Source organism: Corylus avellana, chromosome 3 (genome assembly GCF_965113065.1).
Source record: "Corylus avellana chromosome 3, dhCorAvel1.hap1.2, whole genome shotgun sequence".
NCBI classification, from domain to species: domain Eukaryota; kingdom Viridiplantae; phylum Streptophyta; class Magnoliopsida; order Fagales; family Betulaceae; genus Corylus; species Corylus avellana.
This window is the reverse complement of record NC_142492.1, coordinates 33,503,954-33,526,882: the sequence shown is the minus strand read 5'-3', so window position 1 is coordinate 33,526,882 and position 22,929 is coordinate 33,503,954. Positions and strand designations below refer to the sequence as shown.

Here is a 22,929-nt window from a genome sequence, read left to right as displayed (position 1 = left end):
TAAAAAGAATTAAAAAGAAAGTAATGAAATGAAGAAGATCATATCAAACTATTCATGATTCTATAGATTCTTGTTAATTTCCCCTTAACTACGGGCTTAAGTTGCATTAATTTGAAGGCATCAACTTTCAATTCACTGATGACTAAAAACAAAAGAGTCATGATTCAGAGCACGCCTGGCGTGCTTCACTGTTGAAGCACGCCAGGCTAATTTTTTTTTTTTTTTTTTTTTTTCAAAAAAATTAAAATAATAAAATAATAAAAAAAAAAAAATCACGGTTACCCAAAACAAAAAATCACTCATAGATTCTCCAAGAAGATTGGACAATTCATTTTTGCTAGCTCCCAACATTTCTGAGATGATGTCTTGTCACTCATCAATGGTAGCTTGAAGATCCCCTCCCCCTTCAGGCTTCAGCCAATCCAAAATTTTGTAGCATGGAATCGATTGGGGCCCGATGGAGAGACGCCATGATTGAAATGAAATGAAGAAGAAAGAAAGAACCAAAAAAAAAAAACAAAAAATGGACAGCATCATCGATCAGCATGCATTGATAGCAATTGCTTGTCGTTTAGGTATTTGCAGCTGGCTTGCTTGATCATTAAAAAACAACCAAGATGTCAATTGTATGACGCCTCCTCGGTACTATGTACAGTAACCTGGTATGTGATTGCTCATGAAGCCGCCAAAATTGACTCCATTGGCATACTCTTCTGAAAATGAATATAACACGACACATGCTTATAAATTTGTAGTAGAGATTTTAAAAAAGAACCCAAAAATCATGGTATATATATTATATATATGTCATGCCCCAAATCCCAAATGGGCATGATAGCGGTTGTTACTAAAACTAGCTAGGAATTGATCAATATGCCAAAATTAACTCTATTTATTACATGGCAACCAGCAGGCTGTTCTAAAAATGAATACGACACGACACATGCTTATAAACTTGTGGTAGAGATTTTAAAAGGCACACAATTAAAAATCATGGTACATGTCACGTCCCAAATCCCAAATGAGCATGATAATGCCTATCACTAAAATTAGGCATTCAATACGCCAAAATTGACTATTTATTACATGGTGACCAATGGACTGTTCTGAGAATGATACGACATGACACATGCATGCTTATAAACTTATAATAGAGATTTCAAAAAGCACGCAAACATCATAGTGTATGTATATATATAATATGTGTCACGCCCCAAATCTAAAATAGGCATGATAACGGCTGTCATTAAAACTATCTTTAAAATGAAATAATACACTTAGAGAACTAAAAAAATCATCCATATAATTTCAGTATTCACATAATATCATATCCATAATAATACCATAATAAACAAAACCTAAAGTAATAACAAGTATAGTACTGCATAATTCTAAAATCCACAGTGAAACAGAAAGTTGATCTCCAGGAACAAGTTCAAAAATCTGAAACATCAACGTGATGATCACAATGCCAAATACTATATAATATGATGGACATAAATTTCCTCCAACTCGGTTTATAAATTTTTTATGTGTCCTTTTGCATGTGAGAAGTATGTCAGGTTTTCATAAAACTATTAAAAAAACATATGCTTCTCACATGTTCATAAGACACATGACAGTTCAATAGATTGTATTAGAAAAAATTTATTCTAACCCTGTTAGGAGGAAATTTTTGTTCCTATATGACACCTTCCACTACCAAAGACTCTCAATCTTCCAACGTTGTCTAGCTAGCAAAGATCCTGATGATATGCTATATTATCTTTAAGGGTTAAATATATTTTAACCCCCTCAACTAACAACCATCTTTATAAAGACTTACGAACCGACAATTGTGACACTTAGGTGTTAAACTACCATTTTGTTGTAATTAAGTCCCTACGTTAGCGTTCAGTGTTTGTTTGGATGAAAATGTCATATTTGACTAAGGTCTTCCAAAAATAGCCTCACTTTGACACTTCAAAAACCAAATTTACCCCTTATAATATTCAACAAAAAATATTAAATTTTTTTATAAAATAAACAGAAAACAAAACCAACAAAATCAATAAATAAATGGAAAGGGGGTGGAATAAGTCATAGTTGTTCACGTAATTGCTACTCCAATAAGTCATATGTTGGCCAATCTTCAACTAGCCGAATCTTTACCGATTCCTACTGGTAGACTTTGTGTTGATTTCTTGTTGTGCTACCACAACACCCTTGTTGGCTACTTCAACCCTTCAAGTGTTCTACACGATAATCTCATTGAAGTATATTCTCAAGTAACTTGTGTGTAGTAACACACCAAGCACTTGGACCAAATCTCCCAAACTCCCCAAGAGTTTCTCTAAAATTTAGTGTGACTAAGAGATGATAATTAGTCATGTAATTAATAGAAAACCACAATCTGTGACGTACGGTGGCATCCAAACACGAGAAGTGAGCGTTTCGACGCACTTAGGGTTTCGTAACTGTAATCGACAATCCCGTCCGGACTCACTAGATCTATGATGTCTACAGTGCCATTTGGACATCTCTCATTTCGAGAGGTCCCTGTACCTCCAACCATCTATACACTTAATTGTTTGTTCGGACATCTCTATTTCGATAAGTTCCAAGAGTCCCTTTTTCCACTTCCCGTTTGGACACTCTTTCATTATGTCTAGTATGTCTAGACACTCAGCTTTGTTTATCTTTCTACATTTTCTTCAACCTTCTTTGGTTGCAGACCTAAATATGAGCTACCCATAAAATTTCAAAACATAAAATAAAGTTTCTGACATTGAATGAGCCAATCTATAAAATCTAACAACATTGAACGTTCGATGGTCGCTAAACGTAAATGTTAAAATATTTTTATCACATTTTTGTGGAAGACTTGTACATAAATGTTATAATATATTTTTAAGAGGAAATTATACTTTTAATCGTTTTTAAAATATCAAAAAGTTCTCGTAATTTATAAGATCGCTATTTATTTTTAAATAATTGTCACGCATCTGAGCGGGGTGTTAATATTTATAAGCTTAAACTATCGTTCAGAAACCTTGAGAAACCCTACGGATGGATCCCCAGGTCAAAGTCTGAGGCTTGGGGTCCTTTGGGCTATGTTTGGCAATATAATAGAAAAATGGAGTATAACAGTATTATAGCAGATTTGAGTGATATAAGAGAAAAAAAATAAGAATTAATGTTTTGTATGAAAAAAATTTTAAAAAAATTTGTTTTGTAGTGATTTTTTAAGCCTAAACTTGATTCAATTCCTACTAACCCTATTGGTCAAATTGGTCAAATTAGAAGCCTCTTATTTTTATTTTATTTTATTCGTATTTTGTATTTTGTATTTTGTATATACTGGCAGCACTAACACCTTTCTGATCAGAACCCACCCAAAAAAAAAAAAAAAAAAACTATCTCTTGTCAATATCTAATAGCCAATTGAACTTGATAAATGGGCCACTTCTTACAATATTGTGGTTGGAAATATTCCCGTCTATTCCCTTTTTCTCTCCTTCCGAATTAAGAGCGGGAGAGACCGGCCTTTTAGTACTCCTTTCCCCCTTCCCCTCTTAGAAAATAATAATAATAATAATAGCCAATTGAACTACCGAGTCAACTTTGTTCTTCCCCGAGTGCAGCTTCCAGGAGAGGAGACATGGCAAAGAATTAGACCTCGTTGCTGAAGGCTGAAAACTGACAAGAGAGTCATGTTTCTTAATTTCTTCTAGAACCCAGTCAAAAGTCTCTAGTCTATGTATCCGCGTAACCTAAGTACAACACTTTAATGTTTAACGTTTTGTTTGAACTACGTACTTTTTTGATAAGTCAACTGCAAAAAGTCACTGCATGTACTTAATATATATGTACCTTTTTTCTTCACAGTTGTTTGTTGGAATATTTATTATTCTTTTTATTATTAATTACTATATGAAAAGCTTTCTATTCGACTTGCTTTCCAATTTTTGTGATAAAAATATTGTTGAATATATTTTGCTTGATATTTCAAATATTTTAATTTAGTTTAGATTCTTTAGAACAACAACCATTTGTTGAATACTATTCTTAGGTTGACAACGAACTCTTAGGCCAGTTTGGCACTATGCCGGATATATGATTTTTGGTTTGAAAGTGATTAATGTAATATAAAATAAATAAAAGTTTAGAATTTTTTTTTTTATTAAATTTTTTATTTGAGTAGTAATAAAAAGTGACTGATGTAATATAAAAAAATAAAAATGTTAGGAAGTTAGAAAAAAAATTTGAGCTTTGGCCGGTCCATTGCCAAAGCTAGAGGGCTTATAATATCTTTGGTGGCCTTTTATGATTTTATCTAGTTATTTTTCTTGATTACGAATTACCATAAACAATAATAACAATATCAAATAAAGCATACGATATATGTGACTTAAATTTATTTAGAAATGCTCAAATATATAATAGGTCAAAAACTAGAACAAAGATTCTCTAAAGCTACGTGAGGTGCTTAATTTCAGAATTTTATTAAAATTCAGATTCCCCACATAAAAAGAGTTGTGAGACCTACTTGTTCTAAACGGTCTAAAATATGATACATACAAGTGAAGTACTGTCACAATCACATCTTTTATTAAGCACTACCCAAACTATAAAACATTCCGATCCAATAATTATCATAGAAAATATACGCTCTGAGCGCAAGAGCTAAATTCAATAATGGATACTAAATATATATTGAGAATGACTCTGATATTGAACTTCAATTCGAAATTAATTTACATGCAGCAAAGGTAAATTCAAATACAAATTAACTGTTAACTCCATCCTTAATTAATTGGATCATCCCTCGTTATCTAATGATCCAAATATCCGGATCCCCAGACAAGAAAATCTTGATCTTCAGGTTTTGGAGAAAAGAAAAATGCATGAGAACTGAGTTACTCCCATCCTCCAATCTAATTAAATGATTTGCAGCAACAGATGGATTCAGTATACCAACTCCTGCAATCTTTGCAATACCCTTGAAGTATCAACTCCAACTCTAGAAATTTTTACCTACATAATTCATCAAATAAAAGTGAATTGTATTAGCAAATATATATATAGAACAGTAAAATGACGTATTTTAGGAAAACGTCATTAAACTAAACGCTTCTTTTTTGCCAAAGACTTTGGGATGAAAATAAGAATTATAGACGGTACGTGTACCTGAGCATGAATTGAATGGAAAACTTTATCACCCACAGTAGAAAAGCTAGAACTAACAACTTCAGCTCCTTCTTCGTGAAGAATACTTATAACTTCAGAAAACATGAAGTTCTTGTGCAACCCAGATATCAAACTCACTTCTATACTGGATCCCATGTCTCTTAAATCAATTACAGGCCACTTTGAGCCAATCTTCATCGTGTCAATCATCTTATTGCTATTACCTAAACTCGTTGCTTCTTCCTTCTCACCCTCTAATTTTTCTATTCTTTCCCTCAGCTGTTTTATGTAGGAGGCTGCGTAATCAAGCTGATCTAGCTGTGAAAGAATTTCCTGAAAAACAGGAAGAACAAAACAAATTAAAGAAATGATAATAATAATTATGTGATTTATTGTGAAGGGGTAAATTAATTAATAGAGACAAGTAATAGAGACAAAAGAAGATTTAACTTGTTAAACTTAAAAAGGAAAGGAATATTGTACACAAGGGTTTCCTTTTTTGTAAGAAAGTACATAGAATAGATAGGGCGAAAACACACTGAAAACTCATTTAGGCGTGTTTAATTTTTTTTTTTTTTACTTAAAACGGGCAGTAAAGAACACATCGGTTTCCTTTTTTGTAAGAAAGTAAATATATACACGGAATATCGAGAAAACACACACTGAAAACTCATTTTAGGTGTGATTATTATCATTTTTTTTGGGGGGGGGTGGGGGGATAATTAATATCGAGAAAAAAGAAGAAGAGAGGAATAAAAAGAGTTTTAACTTTTTTTTTTTTTTTTAGAGAAATAAAAAAAGAAAGGATTTTTCCAAACACAGCTATTATTTTGAAAAAAAAAAAAAAAAAAACACTTTTTTAGGGAATAAAAAGATAATTTTGAAAGAATTTGTATCAAGATTTTCATGGGACCAGCCCTGAAGCTCCAACGTGGTTCTGCTCCCAGATATGAATCTGTGGCTAATAATTCGAAAGAAACTCAAGGAAAATGGCCTGATATTTTTTGTCTCGCGCTTGGGAAAGTACTAAGAAGGCCTTTGGATCTGTGGCCACGAAAGACTGCAACAAATTAATAAATACTGAACCAAAAATATCAGTAAATGTTGAATTAGAGACACATATATGCAGGTTTGGCTTTGGCATCTCTCTCCCTCTAATTATCCTAATTAACTCTCTCAACATTTTGATTAATCCATATATATGGACTTGTACAAATTAATTCATACTTACCATAACTAGAAAACCCAAAAAAAAAAAAAAAAAAATTGGCTAACTCCTTGACGCTCGCTGGAACTTTACCTAAACCGTGTGGAGGGGGCGCTATTCAGACGGGTGAAGCTAAAAAGAAAAAAATCAGATTGCAAGATCAACCATGGTGGAGTGAGTTATAATACCTTGGAGGGTTTGATGTAGTGGGGGGGAATAAGAGAAGCAAGCTTGAAGCAAAGGCCTTTCATTTGGATTCTTCTGTTTCTTTCCACCATCTTTCTGTCAACCTTGGATGCCTCACTTTTGCTGCTCTTCTTCATCTTCACTCAGAGAGGAGACACAGAGAATTAAGAGGTTGCTGGAGGGATCTGAATTTGCAGTTCATTGTGAACGTGTACGTTGTATGTATATATAGAGAGACAATAGAGTCTAGGGAGATGGAGAAAATATGACAATAATAATAATTGAATTTGGATTTCGGAAATTGAAAAACAAAAAGAGAGTTTTGGAACCGCAGCGGAAGTATCCGTTGTCAAATGCCCGCCAGACAAGGTAGAAAGGTGGGGCCCAAAAGGCTGGCTGATTGGATAAGAATTGCGTATGACCCATTCTACATACTACGTGGTACTACTGACGTTCGTGTGAAAAGGGGGGCTTCGGCTGCTGCTACTGGCTCACTCACTGTTGACCTTTTCACATGATCCCATCCTAGTCTTTCCTTGACCGCGCATCCACGCTTCCACCGCCCATTGCGGAGATTATACAATCTGGTGGCTATATATGTATAGTAGAGCTAGGATGCATGTCACCTTCTAAGTAGGGACAGAGCCAGCTTTTATTTTGGAGACGGACCAAGAGCCAGATATTTTTTGAGAGGAATCAATTGACAATTTTTTATTTTTTTTGCCACTCCTAGCCCCCCTCCCCCTCCCCCCCCCCCCCCCCCCCAAAATCGGTCCCTACCTCCAAGACTTTTTGCACGTCGCTCCATATCTAACAATATTTAGGGTCGGGTATTCTCCAGCAATTTTAAAAGTTTATCTTGTGTTACTCTAAAAAAAAAATTAACTTTTAAAGTTAGTATTCAATTAAAATTTAATAATTATCAATTACAAAGCTAAAGAAAATTTTAAAAAACACATCAATCTTGAAGAAATACATGCAAGAAGGACTTGTGGCATTACTAGCATCTCCCCCTTCAATACTTCATTTAATATTGTAATTCGAAACAAACAATACTATGTAATATATTATAATTAAAATGGTAATTTATGGTTAGAATTTTGTTTTACTGCATTTTTTTTTTTTTTGACACCACCCTTTTTCACTATTTTTTTCTTTGTTATTGTAACTGACGTGGATTGATGTGAAAAAAATGTAAGAACATTTGATATGAAAAAATGAAAAAGTGTTATTTTGTAAGAATCATTATATCTATAAAATTTAACCTTAACTATAAAATGAGTCTTTTTCGACTATGTTGATTCTTGGTTTGGTGGATCTGGTTGAGGGCAATTATTAGAGGTCATTTCTTTGGTTTTCCTGAGAATTATTAGAGGTTGATAGCTAGTGTTGATGGACATCCTCGAAATGGTTGGGACCAATTATTACATCTACCTTTTTTCTATTGGCTTCTTGCGATTCATTGCAATTTGTTTTGGCCACTCATGGTCCAAGAGCCAGTTCACACACACACACATGCACGGGGATCGATTGGGATCTCAATTCATTCTCCATCTGTCCAACGAAGAATTGGTCATGGAGACTGGAGTAATAGCATCCTCTCTTTCTCTTTTGTAAATGCCTTGTTCTTTCGGCACTTTCGGCTCAAATTTCTTGCTCAAATGGGGGCAGCTTCCTTTCACACTGTCTAACAACAACAAAAAAAATTTGAAAAATGTGGCCGGAAAAAGGAAAATATAAAGGCAAAAATTAGGACTTCAAGGCTTGCTCACAATAATGACGTATTTTGTTTTGGATTGGACAAAATCATTTTCATGATAGAAGGAAGCTCTTTAATTTTCAAAGACGTGAGAAAGTGGAAAAGATGGTAATTAATTACGACTAAGAGAATTAATTGTGTAATGAAACTATATATACTTCTTTTTTTTTTTTTTTTTTTTTTTTTTTAGAAAAACATAACATTTCATTCAATAATATCACGAACATAAAGTTCTTACATCACAGAACAAAGGTCTGAAGCAACCATAACATAAAGTTACAAGATTATCGGGTTTAGTATAAGATTCGAGACCAATCCGCTAACCCATGACTAAAATCAGATTTAATACTAGATCTGTGACAGACATACTCAACCAAATGCATGGATAGCAATTATTCCTCGACTCTGAGAACGGAAAGACTCTCACGTCGAAACTCTTCCTCCTCGACCCGAAGGCCAGTATAATGATCACATCCACAACCCAAAGGTCTGGATCAAAACTAATTAACCCGAAGGCGACATAGATTGAGTGAGAGACGAAGAAGCCTTATTACAAACCGAACAACATAGGGAAATTAAACAATACAGGAAAAAAACACACGCCAAAACACAAATACATCTTAAAGAAGCAACAGAACAGGGAAATAAAACAAGAAAAGAAACAGCACACTCCAATCACGCATACGCCGAGAACCGAAAACCGAAGGGGCTTTGGAAGCTCATCCCGGCGGGGACGCGTCGAAAGACACAACAGTGGACGGTGGGCGACGAACAGGCGTGGAGAAGACCGGCAAAGCAGGACATGAAAACAACCACAAACAAGAAAAAAAAAAAAAAAAAAAAAAACAACAACAACAACAACAAGAAAGAACCACAAAAACAGGGAAAAAACAAGAAAAATGAGCACAAAGTGGGAAGACGGTAGCCAGAAGGGGGTTAAGGGAGTTGGACCCGTGTAGGCCGGAAACCACCGCGTAAGGGGCGTGGGAGCTCGACGCGGTGGGGACACATAAAAGAAAACCCTAATAGCGGGCACTGAAGCGACGACACAGGTCGGCGGAGACCACAGACAAAATCCGAATCCACAAAGAGCCAAAACAAGGCCAAGGAGCTCACTATAGAAAATGAAGGCAGGGGGGAAGAAAAACGGCAAGAAAGGGGCAAAAACTGAGAAAACAGAGGGGGAAAGGAGAGGCAAGAAAGGGGAAGAGAGGAGGCACCGAGGCTAGGGCATCAGGTAAATAACTAGCACCGGAACGAGGAGGACGATGGGAGGAGGGAGGCAGCCAAACGGCCAACCTTCCTACCCTATGTGGCTGAAGGGTTTCACTCTATATATAAGAGCATTCACATTGAGCTCTTTAAATTTGGTTTTTCTTTAAAATTTTGAAAAAAAAAAAAAAAAAAGGTCATTTAATAAACTCTCTACTCTATGTCAATTTTAACTTTGATCAACAAGGCTCTCCAAATACCAAGTACCAAAAAGTGAAAGTTATTTAGTTTTTTAATCTTATATATTAATTTTCCTTCTCTCTCTCATCTCCCAAGAACAAAAAAATAATTAAAAAATAAGAAAATTGTTGTGCACAAAATTAAACTACAGGATCCCAAAGAAGCAGAAAATAGCAGAATAGAAGATAGATCAATCACACATGACACGAAGATTTAAGTAGTTCGACTTAACAAGCCTACATCCACTGGCGGAGACAACCTGAAGAAAATTCACTAACAAAAGATGAAGTACAAAGATAAAGGGGAAAAAATCACTCAAAACCCAAAGCCCCAATACATCGAAATCTCACTCTCACACAAAAGAGAAAAATACAAAAGAGAGAAAAATTGACAAAGAAAACTCTATTCTTCTCTAAGTGCCATAAGGCACAGCAAAGTGATAAAACCCTAATGAGATGCGGCTTCTAAATTTTTCTCCTACATCACTTCACAATCTATAGCCTCTCTTTTATAGTTAGCAAAGTTGGTTTACTTCTCCTAAAAAGAGGAGTATTGCAAAATCAAAACCAACTCAAAGAAGGAAAAAGAAAATAGTGGTTACAAGGACTTGAGATATTCAAGGCACCAAACAATAAACTCTACCTTAACTTGAATTTCATCAAGTCCCCAATGCAAATCTCCTCATGACGTCTCCTCCAACACCCACACGGGCAATTACAAACTACAAACAACAAGCATGTCCAAGCAAATCTTGAACTTGCGAACCGGAATTGGCTTAGTCAACATATCCACTGGATTTTTCTCAAAGCCAATTTTCTTCAATATGATATATCCTCGTGTCACAATCAGATCACCAACACAATCTGAATTGACATACCCAATGACATTAGAACCGATACCACTGTCTCTGTCAAAGACTAAGCCAACATCTGTAGCACCCCGTAAATAATGGAATATCAAATTCACTGCCGGCCAATAAACCCTTCTAGGATGAACAACACTGACTGCATGTGAAACATCTGGACGCATGCACTCCATAGCATACATGATGCTCCCAAACACACTAAAATAATATAGATGCGACATGAAACACTCCTCTCTTAATGATGGCACCTTTCCATCCAAAATATTCACCAAACCTTATTGTCGCATTAAATAACGCGTCTTGATACGCCAAATACTGAAATTATTCTGACCATCAAACTTTTCTACTTCAAATTTTGCAAAAGCCATCCCACAAAAAATAAAGAATCTAGGCTCTGATACCACTTGTTGTGCACATAATTAAACTACAGGATCCCAAAGAAGCATAAAATAGTATAATAGAAGATAGATCAATCACATACGACACTAAAATTTAAGTGGTTCGGCTTAACAAGCCTACATCTACTGGCGGAGATGACTCGGAGGAAATTCACTAACAAAAGATGGAGTGCAAAGATAACCGGAAAAAAATCACTCAAAACCCAAAGTTCCAATACACCCAAATCTCACTCTAAAAAAAAAAAGAAAAAGGTTGACCAAGAAAATTCTCTTCTTCTGTAAGTGCCATAAGGCACAACAAACTGAAAAACCCTAATGAAATGCGGCTTCTAAATTTTTCTCCCACATCACTTCACGATCTATAGCCTCTCCTTTATAGTTAGCAAAATTGGTTTACTTCTCCTTATTGAAAAATCAAAACCAACTCAAAGAAGGAAAAAGAAAAGAGTGGTTACAACTTTGAAAGGCCAAAACAAATAAGACAAAACTTGATGGGCCCCATGTGAAGGACTTGAGATATTCGAGTCGTGATACAGACAACGCCGGCATGCTTAGCACGCCATGCAATTTTTTTAAAATTTTTTTTATTAAAATATTAAAAAAAAAAAAATTTGTCTGGCGTGTTACGTTCTGTTTTACTTCACCCGAGATATTCAAGGCACTAAATAACAAAAATAATAATATTTAATTAAAGTAAAAGAAGATATAGAGAGTTTGATATTTGATTCATTTTAAAAATGACCTTTTAAATTAAAAAAAAAAAATTTCTCTTCAAATTTAACTTTTGTTTAAAAAACTCAATATGAATGCTATAAGCTGTTTGCATCCCATCATATGAGTGAAACATGTCTTGGATCAAAGGATGTGGAAAACAAAAAAAGAAACCAAGTAATGTGGTATTCATTGCAATCAAAGTGAAATTGTGACGTTCCATTTCACGATTTAGATTAAGTTTCACATTTTTAATAGTATAATATATATATATATATATATATATATATATATATATATAGTCACATCATTTAAAATTTTAAATAATGTGATACTAGTTCCTATATGCTGGTTTATGTGGTAAATAGATGGCTATAATCGAGTCGAGTTGAGTTGAACTTTAGGATTTTAAGGCTGACTCGTTTACGAAGATGCTTATTCGAGCCGAGTTATTAAATGTGTGTTCAAGCTAAGCTCGTTTAAAGTTTGAACGAGTTCAAGCTCAGGCTTGAGTTCGTTGAGAATGCTATTCGAGCCGAGTCGGGCTTAACTCGAACTCGAGCTAAGCTATTAAATTCTTTAATGCATGATCCGAGCAAAGTTCAAGCCCGAATTTAAAAATAACCTCTAGACATTTATCTATAATATAAATATTAACTAATTTATATTACATGTGTATTACTAAATTACTAATATACATACATAAATTTATATAACTAATTTTTAGTAATAAATTAATATTACATATATGAATGAGCTAACAAGTCAGGCAAACGAATCAGTCAACATTTAAACGAGCTGAACTCGCGAGCCCTTATTAAGCGAATTGAGTATGTATCATTTATTAATCGAGCGGGTTTGTACAATATTGAGCTTGAGTTCGAGTCGAGTTAAATCAAGCAAGTTTCGAACAGATTATTAAATGGACTGGTTTATTTACAGCCCTAGATAAACTTATAATTATCTTATTATTTTTTGTATGGTAGCGAGGCCTATATATATATATACCATTACTCGTTGAGAGGAGTTTAGAATATTAATAATTGACCAAATTTATTAATTTTTAATAAATTTGTATTTTGAGGATAATTGCTAATATCTCTAGATGTTAATTTTTTTTTTATTTTTTTATAAGTTCTAGATGTTAAATTGATGAAGCTAAGCTAAACGTGAAAAGCAATTAAAAGAAAATTGACTGTTGAATAATTTATGACAAGACAATTAAGTAGCGTACATGCGCTGGAAAGCTGCGTCCAATGAGATCACACAGATGTGCGACACGTTTGTTTCGGGGACCATGCATTTAGCGACAGGAGTCATTTTCTGTGTGGTCAATCAAAGATCATGAACAAGACATACGAAAACTACGACTTTGACCAGTCAGCACTATTATATATACTCTGTTTGAAAGTCCACAGAATCTACTCTATCATGACAGATTGACAGATCGGACGCCGGGGGTTCAACTAAATTATGGAAAACGAGTTGTGTAATCCTCCACGTGCATTTTTTTTTTTTTTTTTAAACGGAATGTATTTTCATGGATAAAATACCAATCAAACCTTAGAGCTAGGATCGATCTCAGCTGGCACAAATCTTCTTTAATCTCATCAATTAAATGGCCAATTTTACTTCAATTCTTAGCTTTAATCGCATTTACAATCTGTAGGACACCCTCCTCCAAAATTATATCATAAAATTTTTTTGTAGTACTACACGTAGCAAAAAAAATTTATGTGCTTTCTACTATAGTTCATAGTTTTTGTGTATATCAGGTATTGCATGCATGTAAAGTATAGCATTACTCTTGGGATAAATTTGAGTAAATACAAACACCCTAAATCGATGAATAATAGTTAGTGTTGGGGTCTTGGCCATCACTCGTGAATATTTGATAAAAGAACTTTTATTTGAAGATGGATGTAGTCGATATAGCAATATTGGACTCATAGGTGGGGGGAGATTGTTGGAGTAACAAATATTTAAGTCTCACATTAAAAACACATCATAAGAATAAATAGTTAAGATAATACAAATGAGTTTAAACCCATTAGCTTAATATTTTAGGTTGAGTAATGTACTAATATATTATAGTATGGTCTAATTAAAAATCTTCTTATACAATAAATCTCCCCAACACAAAGAATTGCTTCTTACTTATTGGGCACCTATTGTGAATGCTCTGAATTATTCTTATAATGTACATGCAGCACAGGACAATATAAGAGTATAAACTATGGGAATTGTGAAATAACATATTTGTTTATTTAATAAGTGGTAATTTCATATTTTATGAAAATTTTAAAACATATTGTTTGTCGAATCACCTTTTAACCCGAAAGCTTAAAAGGATAGGAGATAATCAATATATATATATATATATATATATATAACGTACATATAGTACAAGTCACTGTATAGACAACGGGAGACGTTGTTTCAACACTGAACAACGTCTTTGAGATGATGTCGCCTACTATTGAAATGGTATTTCCTATCAGGGAGATGTCGTTTCAATAGTGAATGACACCTCCCTGAAGCGTCGTTGATTGTTTGAATGACGCCTCTCAGTGTTGTTTTCAAGAAAGCCGCCCAAAGTTAATTTTCTTTTTGGGGAAAGTCCACATAACCCCCTCAAACTACCACTCAATTGACAATGTTCCCCCAAACTTTCAATTGTGACAATGTCCCCTCCAAACTACCAAAAATTGTCAATGTTCCCCTCAATGACGAAATTACCCTTAGTAAAATTAAAAAAAAAAAAAAAAAAAAAAAAAAAAAAACCTGAATATTGCAGACTCCACATGAACAACACATGGTAGCTGGGCGGCTTGACTGCATGCGTGGTAGCCAACCCATGAATGGAGGAGATTAATCAACCAAATCGTCTTCAAATGAAGTCCATGTTAATCACAGATAACATATGAATGACTTTCCTTGCTCTCTTCCCCATTTGATTACGTGATAATGAAATATGTAGACTTTTAAGAAAACATTGCATGTGGAGAAAATTCCATTTATGTTTGTGAATTTAAAAAAAAAAATGCGATTTAAAATAACGATTTTAAAATATGTGATTCGAAAACGTGATTTTTAAAAATAAAGTTAAGGATTTAGCAAAATCGTGATTTGACTTTTAAAATCGCAATTTAGCATTTAAAACTGTACATTTTCAAAAAAATACCTTCTTATTTGCTATGAAAATCCAACAATTTTTTAAAAACGCAATGTCGCAATCCAAAATAATTCATTTTCTGCGACTTTGTTTAAAATTATACTTTCTATTTATGAAATCGCAATCTCAAACACACTATAAAATTTGTTGGCACTTATAAAACAATTAAGTTTGATGTCATATTATCTTCACCTACTCCAATTCTAATATAAATATGAGTTATTTGTATTGTAAAGATTATTAAAGAATAAGAGCAAGATGTCGCCCTTAAGCTTTGCTTTAGTGGTAGATGTACGTGTCTAAGTCTAACACTAAACTACCCATAAATCCTTATCTCTATTTCTTCTCTCTTCCACTTTTCTATTATATTAAGATTTTAGTCTCTGTGTGTTTCAAAAGTGATACAGTATGGTGTAGTGGAAAGCTTAATTTGCAAACATAATAACTCACAACCCTTCTATAATCTTAGAAAATTTTAAGAGTTATAAGAAAACTAAAGAACAACTCTCCTTTGGAAGGGTGATGCTAAACATCATGCCTGGCGTGTTGCACGCAGGGGTGATTTATTATTTTAAAATAATAAAATATTATTATTTTAATTATTAAAAAAAAAAAAAAAAAAAAAAGAAGAAGAAGAAAGAAGCCTGGCGTGCATGAACAGTCATGCACACCGGCATTGTTAGAATCATGACCCCCTTTAGAATATTTCTTATTGATAAAACTGAGAAAATAAATTATCTAGCACGGTTAAACCATTTTTATTGAGCTTAAATAGGAGTTGATTCGCAACTTCAAAAAGAAAATTATAAAATTGTTCTTTATTTAAAAGATTGCAAATTCATTCAATCGATCAAAAGTTTATCGAAGATCAATCAAACGCTCAATTCTTTCTTCTGTCGCATCGATCACAAGTTCAATCAAACTTTCTAAAAGAGATTTTTTTAATCTTTATTTACGACTCGTTTTAACTTAATAAGCATTGGGGTGGAAAACACTTTGTAAGATACAAAAAAATTATAGCCCATCAAATCAACTTTTAAAAGCTCCCATTCATATAATATCAACATCACTGACTATGGACGTTTTACTTTTAATGATTTGCATCAAAATGTCTCGTAGATACCATTATGAGTCCGCAATAAAAACATAAAAGATGAATCATTAAATGCAAGAAGAATCATTAAAACGTAAAACTAGGATGAAAATAATGCATGTTGGGGAGATTTTCTCCCCCAGTAGGCCCCCTATTTCTTTACCCCTATGTATAATATACCATCACTTACTCACCATGTGACAACATGTGCATACTATTTTTAGCACCTAAGAATAAAAGGAGAAAGAAGAACATTTTCTAAGGGTTCTTCTTCTTTCTCCCCATGAACTTGATTTTCCATGGATCACTCATGTCTCTTTCTCTCTCTCTCTCTCATGTATATCTCACTCAACACACTACTAATTCATAGATATTATAGGCAAATTATTATTATATTTTTTATTTACATATGAGATGTTAACTTAAGCATCTAAGAGCCCTCAACCCCAACCGAAAACCCTCTAACCTTACCTTTATTTTGTAAGAAGATCATTAATGTACAAAAAATCCTCTCATAGCTCAACCCTAAAGAGAAGGTAAATTATGTTGGGTATTGTTAGTGCAATAGGTGTCATGGCGGCTTTGTGTGAAAAAGGCGGTAGTGAGCAAAAGACGCGAACCTGAGCGTGCTAGACGGGAATTTAAAGGACTTTTTACAGGACCATGCAGTTGAGTGGGTGTGGGTGGGACTGACCCCCATTTCACTGACAAAAATCCTCTCCCATTTCACATTCTATAGTCTCTCTATACCATCCCATCCCACCAAAGACCCACGAGAGCCGGCCAGCTGCAACTTTGTCTTCATTTCTTCTCTTTTCTTTTCTTTACCTGCACTTAAAGCTGCACCATTTGCGTGGTGCTTTTTACTGCACCATCACTCAAAATTAAACAACACGCGCACTTCATTTCTTTTCTTCCTTTACCACCTTCCATTACTTTCCTCAGAGAATGCTCTAGCTTCCACAACAACCTTTCATGTTTTCATTTCTCTTTTTGCCCCATCAGGGAATGCTAAATTTGACTGTTTACAATATAATGACACCATTATTTTGGTTTTTAACGGTAAAAAGTGTGTTTAAAAGGAGGAAAGTGACATGCACATGGAGTAATGGCATTAAGTAATGCTAGGTACCATTTTTTTATTCTCTTAAAATTCTCTTGAAGTTGATATGACTTTCAAAATCACCATTAGATCAAAATTCAAGTATGATTCATCTAAAATTTAATAATTATTTTAAAAGCCACATCAATTTAAAATTTTTTTTAAGAGGATAAAAAGATGATGCATCGCATTACTCAATGACAGTTTGCCCATTTTTTGAAGTAAAAGATTGTAGTACTCGAAGGCTAGAAAATTGGTAAAAGGTAATTATGACATTAATTGCTATAATTAAGATATTAGCAATGGTTCATGAGAATAATGTCATGATCAACTTTAATGAAACATGAAATTAAACCAAGCAATATTTGGTACTCAATCAGCGACAGCCCACGTCATGTCGTTCTCAAAGATCCAGTGGCACACTTCAATTTGTCCGGGGCTGGACGCCAGTGCCACGAAGGCCCCGTGGTTTGGGCTCCAAGCTGATGTGTCAATATGACAGATGGCAACACCATGGTTGATCTTGGTCTTGGTTTTCACGTCAAGAATATCAGCCTCGTACACCCTAACTTTGGGCACGGAGTGACAGTAATACAATAGGTAAGGGTACAGGCTCTGATGGCATGACACCGATTTCGTCAGTCTTCCACCGTTGATCCCTTTGACCGTCCCGATCATCACCTTTTGATCTGACCCGTTCAAATTTTCTGTGGTCCTCACAACCACATTGTTGCCCAAGACCGAGACGGCGAAGTCTAGCATGCCCTCCACCGACCCCACGCACCGCTTGTTCTCACCCTGGCTCGGACCCCTCTCGCACTCGGCCAGCGCGTTTACAAACACGCGCTCCATTACCGAACTCTCTCGCGCGTGGAAAATTTCCTTGAGCTCCGACAGACGGTTGGTCGAGAATGGTAATTTGGACAAAATCCACGGTGGCAAAAACGACCTTCTAGGCATCCTGTCCCTAATGTCGGGCATCACCACAACATTCCCTTCCTTCAACATAGCCTCCCGGAAAAACTTGCCCGGTTCCACCCATCTATTTACAGAACTGCCACTCTTGCGCAAAGAACCTTCTGATGCGGTGCTGATATTGCTGTACTCAGAAAATGTGACACCCTTATTGGTATATTCTTTGAATGTACGGTCCACGCTATAAGATTTGAATTCTATCGTGGTCTGACCCATCGATCTTTTGCCATACTCTTTGAACGTGTCTTTTCCATGGTTGAACGATTTTCCATAGCTTGCAAAACTCAGTTGACCGGAGTTGGCAATCTTAGCGTAAGATTGGAAAGAATTGGCGCCCGCGTTTGCTCCATTTCTGTAGCTTGAGAAGCTATCGATCCCCGCGTTCCCTCCATTGCCATAGTTCTTGAAATTGCTACGTGGGTTATTGCCTGATTCACCGTACGCTTTAAACGAATCGTTTGCGCCATTACCTGTTAAATCAATCGTCGTTCATCTTAAAAGTTGTACGTATTCGATGAATTTAATATTTTTTAACGTTATAAATTAGTTACCTAACTCGCCGTAGCCTGTGAATCCGGAGCCAATAGTGTTAGAGTTGCCGGCGTAGCCGTTGAACTCGCTGGGGCCGCCGTTTCCGTTCTTGCCGTAGCTGACGAACTCTTGAGCGCCGGAGTTGGTTTCGTCGCTGTAGGTTGTGAAAGAGAGTTTGTGGTTGTTAGCGTCGGAGTCGTAGGAGGTGAACCGGAGGTTGGGGACGTTGACGAGCTTGTCGTAGTTGGTGAACTGGCCAGATCCGCCAGTGGCGCCGGCGCCGTAGCTGGTGAAGTTGGAGTCAGCAACGTTTGCTTCGTTGGCGTAGTTAGCGAATGCTTCGCCGTGGCCAGTTGAGGCTCCGCTGTACTTCTTGAACGAGTCGTTCGGGTTGTTCAACCCGTCAGAGTAGTTCTTGAACGAGTCAACGCCGCCTTGCCGGGACGAGCCGTAGTTGGCGAAGCGGTTGTTGGAGTAGCCAGCGAAGTCGGCGTCTCTGGTGTCGTCCTTTTTGGTCAAGGCTGCGGTTGAGTCGTCAAAGGCACAGAACAAGTTGGCTAATGAGCAGAAGGAGTAGAGGTGCGAAGACAGCGAGTTTTGCTCGGCGAGTTTGGTGAAAACGGCGGCGTTTGCTGCATTGAGCGGAGACGCTTTGGAGAGAAGGAAAACCGGTGTTGGTATACTGTTAGAGATTTGCTTGTTCCAGTGGCGGATCATGGAGGCTCTGGGCGTGAATGGGTTGGTCGTGATCTTGCTGGCATCAGAAACCTGCACATATATGTATATGAATGAGAAATATATATATATAGCAAACAGAAGAATTGAAGAAGGTAGAAGAGAGAGTAGATATATATATATACTTACATTGTTGAAAGATGAGAGTAATACGAAGAAGAAGAAGAGGAAGAGGAAACTCATTCTGTTCATCAGTCTTTCTGCAGAGAGAGTTGGTCGGTGTAGTCAGCAGAGCATAAATAAGAGAGAGAGAGAGAGAGAGAGAGAGAGGGAGAGGAAGGTGTGGTGTCTTTTTCGAATCTTAATGTTTTCTTTTGCTTTGGGCAGTTCTTTTGCCAGAGAAAGTAAGCCGGACCTTTTTTCTTTTTCCAAATTTAGTTTAGTGTGAAGATTAAGTTATGGGATCATGCATTTAATTAATAAATTAACTTTTACCAGGACACATTGAAATTGATACCTGTAACTGTAACGATCTTGATATAATTCCTTTCTTTCTTCTTTTTATAGGGAAGATGGTTGCACATGTAATGACAGATGAGGGACAAGATCGTCTTCTCTCTTTGACACTTTCCATGGTTGTAAACTTGCTATGATGTTGTTGAGTGAGACAGAAGCTCAAACAAATTTCTTAAGGAAAATGCCAAGTGATCTTAGTATTTTCTTTGTGTCCTCTTAGTCATAATAAGTAGATATAATTTTTAAAAAATAAATATGTGCTACTTTCTTTTTTATTTGTTATTTTAAAATAATATCTACCTAAGACTAGAAGAACACTAAAAAAACACATAGCATTCCCCATAATTAAAGGAGCAGTGTTGAATTGAATTTTCACTTTTTTTAAAAAATAATATCCACATAAGACTAAATGATGTAGATCAGGACTATCTTATCTTTTAGTCTTTTATTATGTTTATTTGTTAGTCTTTTATTAGGTTTCTTTGTTAGTCATTTATTCTATCTTATCTTTCATTCTTTATTTGAATTAAGTTTCTTTGTTAATCTTTATTTGGTTTAGTTGTCTTTTGTAAACTTCTAAATTGACATTATTTCATTGTTATCTTAGGATTAAGAGTGCTTTTGGAGCAATAAATAGATGCTTAGAGCCCTGAGAATGCAGTTTTGATTATTTATTTGGTTTTCTCAATAAGAATATTCAAAGTTCAGTTTCTTCATTATTTTTTCTTAAATCATAGAGAGTCAGATTTATTTGATTATTGTGATAGTCTCGTAATCTTAGGAATATTTGTCTCTTTTACTTGCTATTGCATCACTAGAAGATGATTAAAAGAGGACCCAGCATTTTTATAATTTAAGGAGCAGTGTTGAATTGAATTTTTATTTTTGATTCAGCAAGTATTATCATTATTAGCTGTATTAGATAAACTAATTAATTATCTATGGCGCCCGATAGATACGCTATTAGATTGAGTCAAAAAGCACATAAAAGTTCCGATTCCAGCGCGCGAGAAGATCTTGGTAGTAAAAAAGAGTCTTAGACATGTATTTGAGATAAATATATTTAAGTACAAAAATAATAGTTTTTTAAGTGTTGAAATGGTATAAATTAATAAATCAAAAGCATAATTAATTAGTTACTAGTGGACAGGAAAGCTTTTTCAGTGAACCACAGCATCGTGCTTCAAATCTTTTTGTTGAAAGCAAGAGTCAAAGATTTTATTTATTTATTATTATTATTTTTATTTTTTTATGGATACAACTAAGGAGGGACAAGGGGACCTCTTGTTTCTTAGAGAGGAAATAAAATGAAGCAGTTCATTTGACAATAGAATGTGCCCCAAAATTAATTCACCTAGAAACTTTGGTCGCAGACCAAGAAGAAAAAGATGAAAGATTATAAATGGTATCATCCACTCAACGGTAGTGAGAGTCTTGAAAGTCCTTAAAAGGTAACTCAATCAGTAATAAATCACGTCTCATGAAGTGGAGGTCACTAATTCAAATTTTCTTAAAAACAAAAGCTAGAGTCTTGAAGATACTTTAATGATACCCAAATACCATATAGCTAGTAATGCTACTCACCCTCTTAATATTTTATGCTCATTTTTAATTGTTTGCGTAGTTTTTAAAATTATTATTAGAGATTTCAATTTAATATATATATTAAATTAATGATAATTTTAAAAAAACACTTAAAAAATATATAAAAAATTCGTAAAAAAATAAGAATGTATGTAACGTTACACAACACTTAAAAGCTAAGCGGGTTGTTATAAAAATTAAAAAAAAAAAAAAATAATAATAAATAAAAAAAAGTAATTGAGAGTGAATCTTTACAATTATTGATGATTAATTTTGACAGAAAATTGTTGAAAATTCCATCCATCTCTAGTCAAATAAGAAGAGCATTATGTCACAAATTTTCTACAATTTTTCCACCGTTTGTAGAAAAATTGCATCCGAAGTAATCGACCGTTTTTCAATGGGGGTATAATTAATTTATAGATCGAGCTTCCATTTATATTAGTCCCAACCTAGAAATGCTCGACTCTAGTTACTCCCTAGACTAGCATACGACAAAAAGTCAAAAAAAAAAAAAAAAAACACACCCGGTGGAGTGTGGACAAGTGGCGTGTGCAGTAAATTCACAAGTCCCGGTGTTCCTCATGTACTTTAATTATGCGCAACAACTACTGTTCCTAAATCCTAAGGTTCTTCTGATCCACACTCGAGAGCCTCAAAAGCATGTGCCATGTGAGCTTCTTCTTTCTTTCTTTTCTTCTTCCTTTATTAATTTATGTACGTGGTACCATGGGGAACATGATAGCAGGAAAAATCATACAAGTCATGCATGCATATATAAAAGTGGGAATTTGATGTAAGGGCATCATAAGGCCCAAGACTTACATGGTCCAAGCCTCCATGAAACTTGTCGGTCCAAGTTCAACACCACCTCCAACTCAATACTCACATGGCTTCTGAATGCATAGTCACCCTTAAGATAAGGATTAAGGAGTAATATTATTACGAGAGAAAGAGTATTTTAAAAGTGTTCTAAAATAAATGGGCCATAGCTTTTAAAATCATAATCAAATTTTGATTTATTAGACGTCTCTTTTAGGAAAACTCTAATCATCCTAATTATAACATTACTCCAAGATAAGTATGGGTTGCGCCATCACATCAAAACAAAGAAATGGCTGCTCCAAATAGAAGAGGCATTGTTTGTTAAGCCACAAGTCTTTTTCAAGACACTGTTGACAATAATAAAAAAAAAGATTAAAAAAAATGATAATTAATATAGAAAAGTAAAAAAAATGGTATTGAAAAGTGAAAAAATTTTGTTTTGTAATAATTTTTTTATTTGAATAATAGTAAAAAGTAAATAATGTGATATAAAAAGTGAGAATGTTTTGATGTTATTTTTTTTTTTTGGAAAAGTGAGATGAATAGTATTTAGTGCAATTGTAGTATTTGGTGGTGGAAGAGTGGTCCGCACCAAGGGATGGGAGTGGCTTCATCCCCACCATTGGGATTGTCGCCCATAACCTTATGAGTTAAGGTTTAAACTTAAGATTTTGGTTTCGATATCACGTTAATTTATTGCTTATTC

At 34.8% G+C, this 22,929-nt stretch overlaps 2 protein-coding genes across 2 annotated transcripts; both read right to left on the bottom strand.

The window, feature by feature from the left end:
- Positions 1-4,693: 4,693 nt before the first annotated feature.
- On the bottom strand, positions 4,694-6,833 carry LOC132176253 (transcription factor bHLH162). The gene is made up of 3 exons (XM_059588405.2): positions 6,565-6,833; positions 5,170-5,502; positions 4,694-5,016 (listed from the first exon to the last, which is right to left on the bottom strand). The coding sequence occupies exons 1-3, from the start codon at positions 6,697-6,699 to the stop codon at positions 4,948-4,950; spliced, it is 537 nt and encodes a 178-aa protein (XP_059444388.2). The 5' UTR covers positions 6,700-6,833; the 3' UTR covers positions 4,694-4,947.
- Positions 6,834-17,370: 10,537 nt separating this feature from the next.
- Positions 17,371-19,620, bottom strand: LOC132174981 (polygalacturonase 1 beta-like protein 2). Its single transcript, XM_059586761.2, has 3 exons — positions 19,488-19,620; positions 18,644-19,391; positions 17,371-18,562 (listed from the first exon to the last, which is right to left on the bottom strand). Exons 1-3 carry the CDS (start codon positions 19,548-19,550, stop codon positions 17,490-17,492), a joined length of 1,884 nt encoding a protein of 627 aa, XP_059442744.2. The 5' UTR covers positions 19,551-19,620; the 3' UTR covers positions 17,371-17,489.
- Positions 19,621-22,929: the final 3,309 nt, after the last annotated feature.

Bases quoted from the DNA above. Each gene is read 5' to 3' on its own strand.
- LOC132174981 (XM_059586761.2), bottom strand. From the start codon at position 19,550: ATGAACAGAATGAGTTTCCTCTTCCTCTTCTTCTTCTTCGTATTACTC. The intron at 19,392-19,487 runs GTAAGTATATAT...ATATATGTGCAG, and splicing joins TACTCTCATCTTTCAACAAT to GTTTCTGATGCCAGCAAGAT. The intron at 18,563-18,643 runs GTAACTAATTTA...TTGATTTAACAG, and splicing joins CACAGGCTACGGCGAGTTAG to GTAATGGCGCAAACGATTCG.
- LOC132176253 (XM_059588405.2), bottom strand. From the start codon at position 6,699: ATGAAGAAGAGCAGCAAAAGTGAGGCATCCAAGGTTGACAGAAAGATG. The intron at 5,503-6,564 runs GTATTATAACTC...CCTGTTTTTCAG, and splicing joins ACTACATCAAACCCTCCAAG to GAAATTCTTTCACAGCTAGA. The intron at 5,017-5,169 runs GTACACGTACCG...TGAATTATGTAG, and splicing joins TCCATTCAATTCATGCTCAG to GTAAAAATTTCTAGAGTTGG.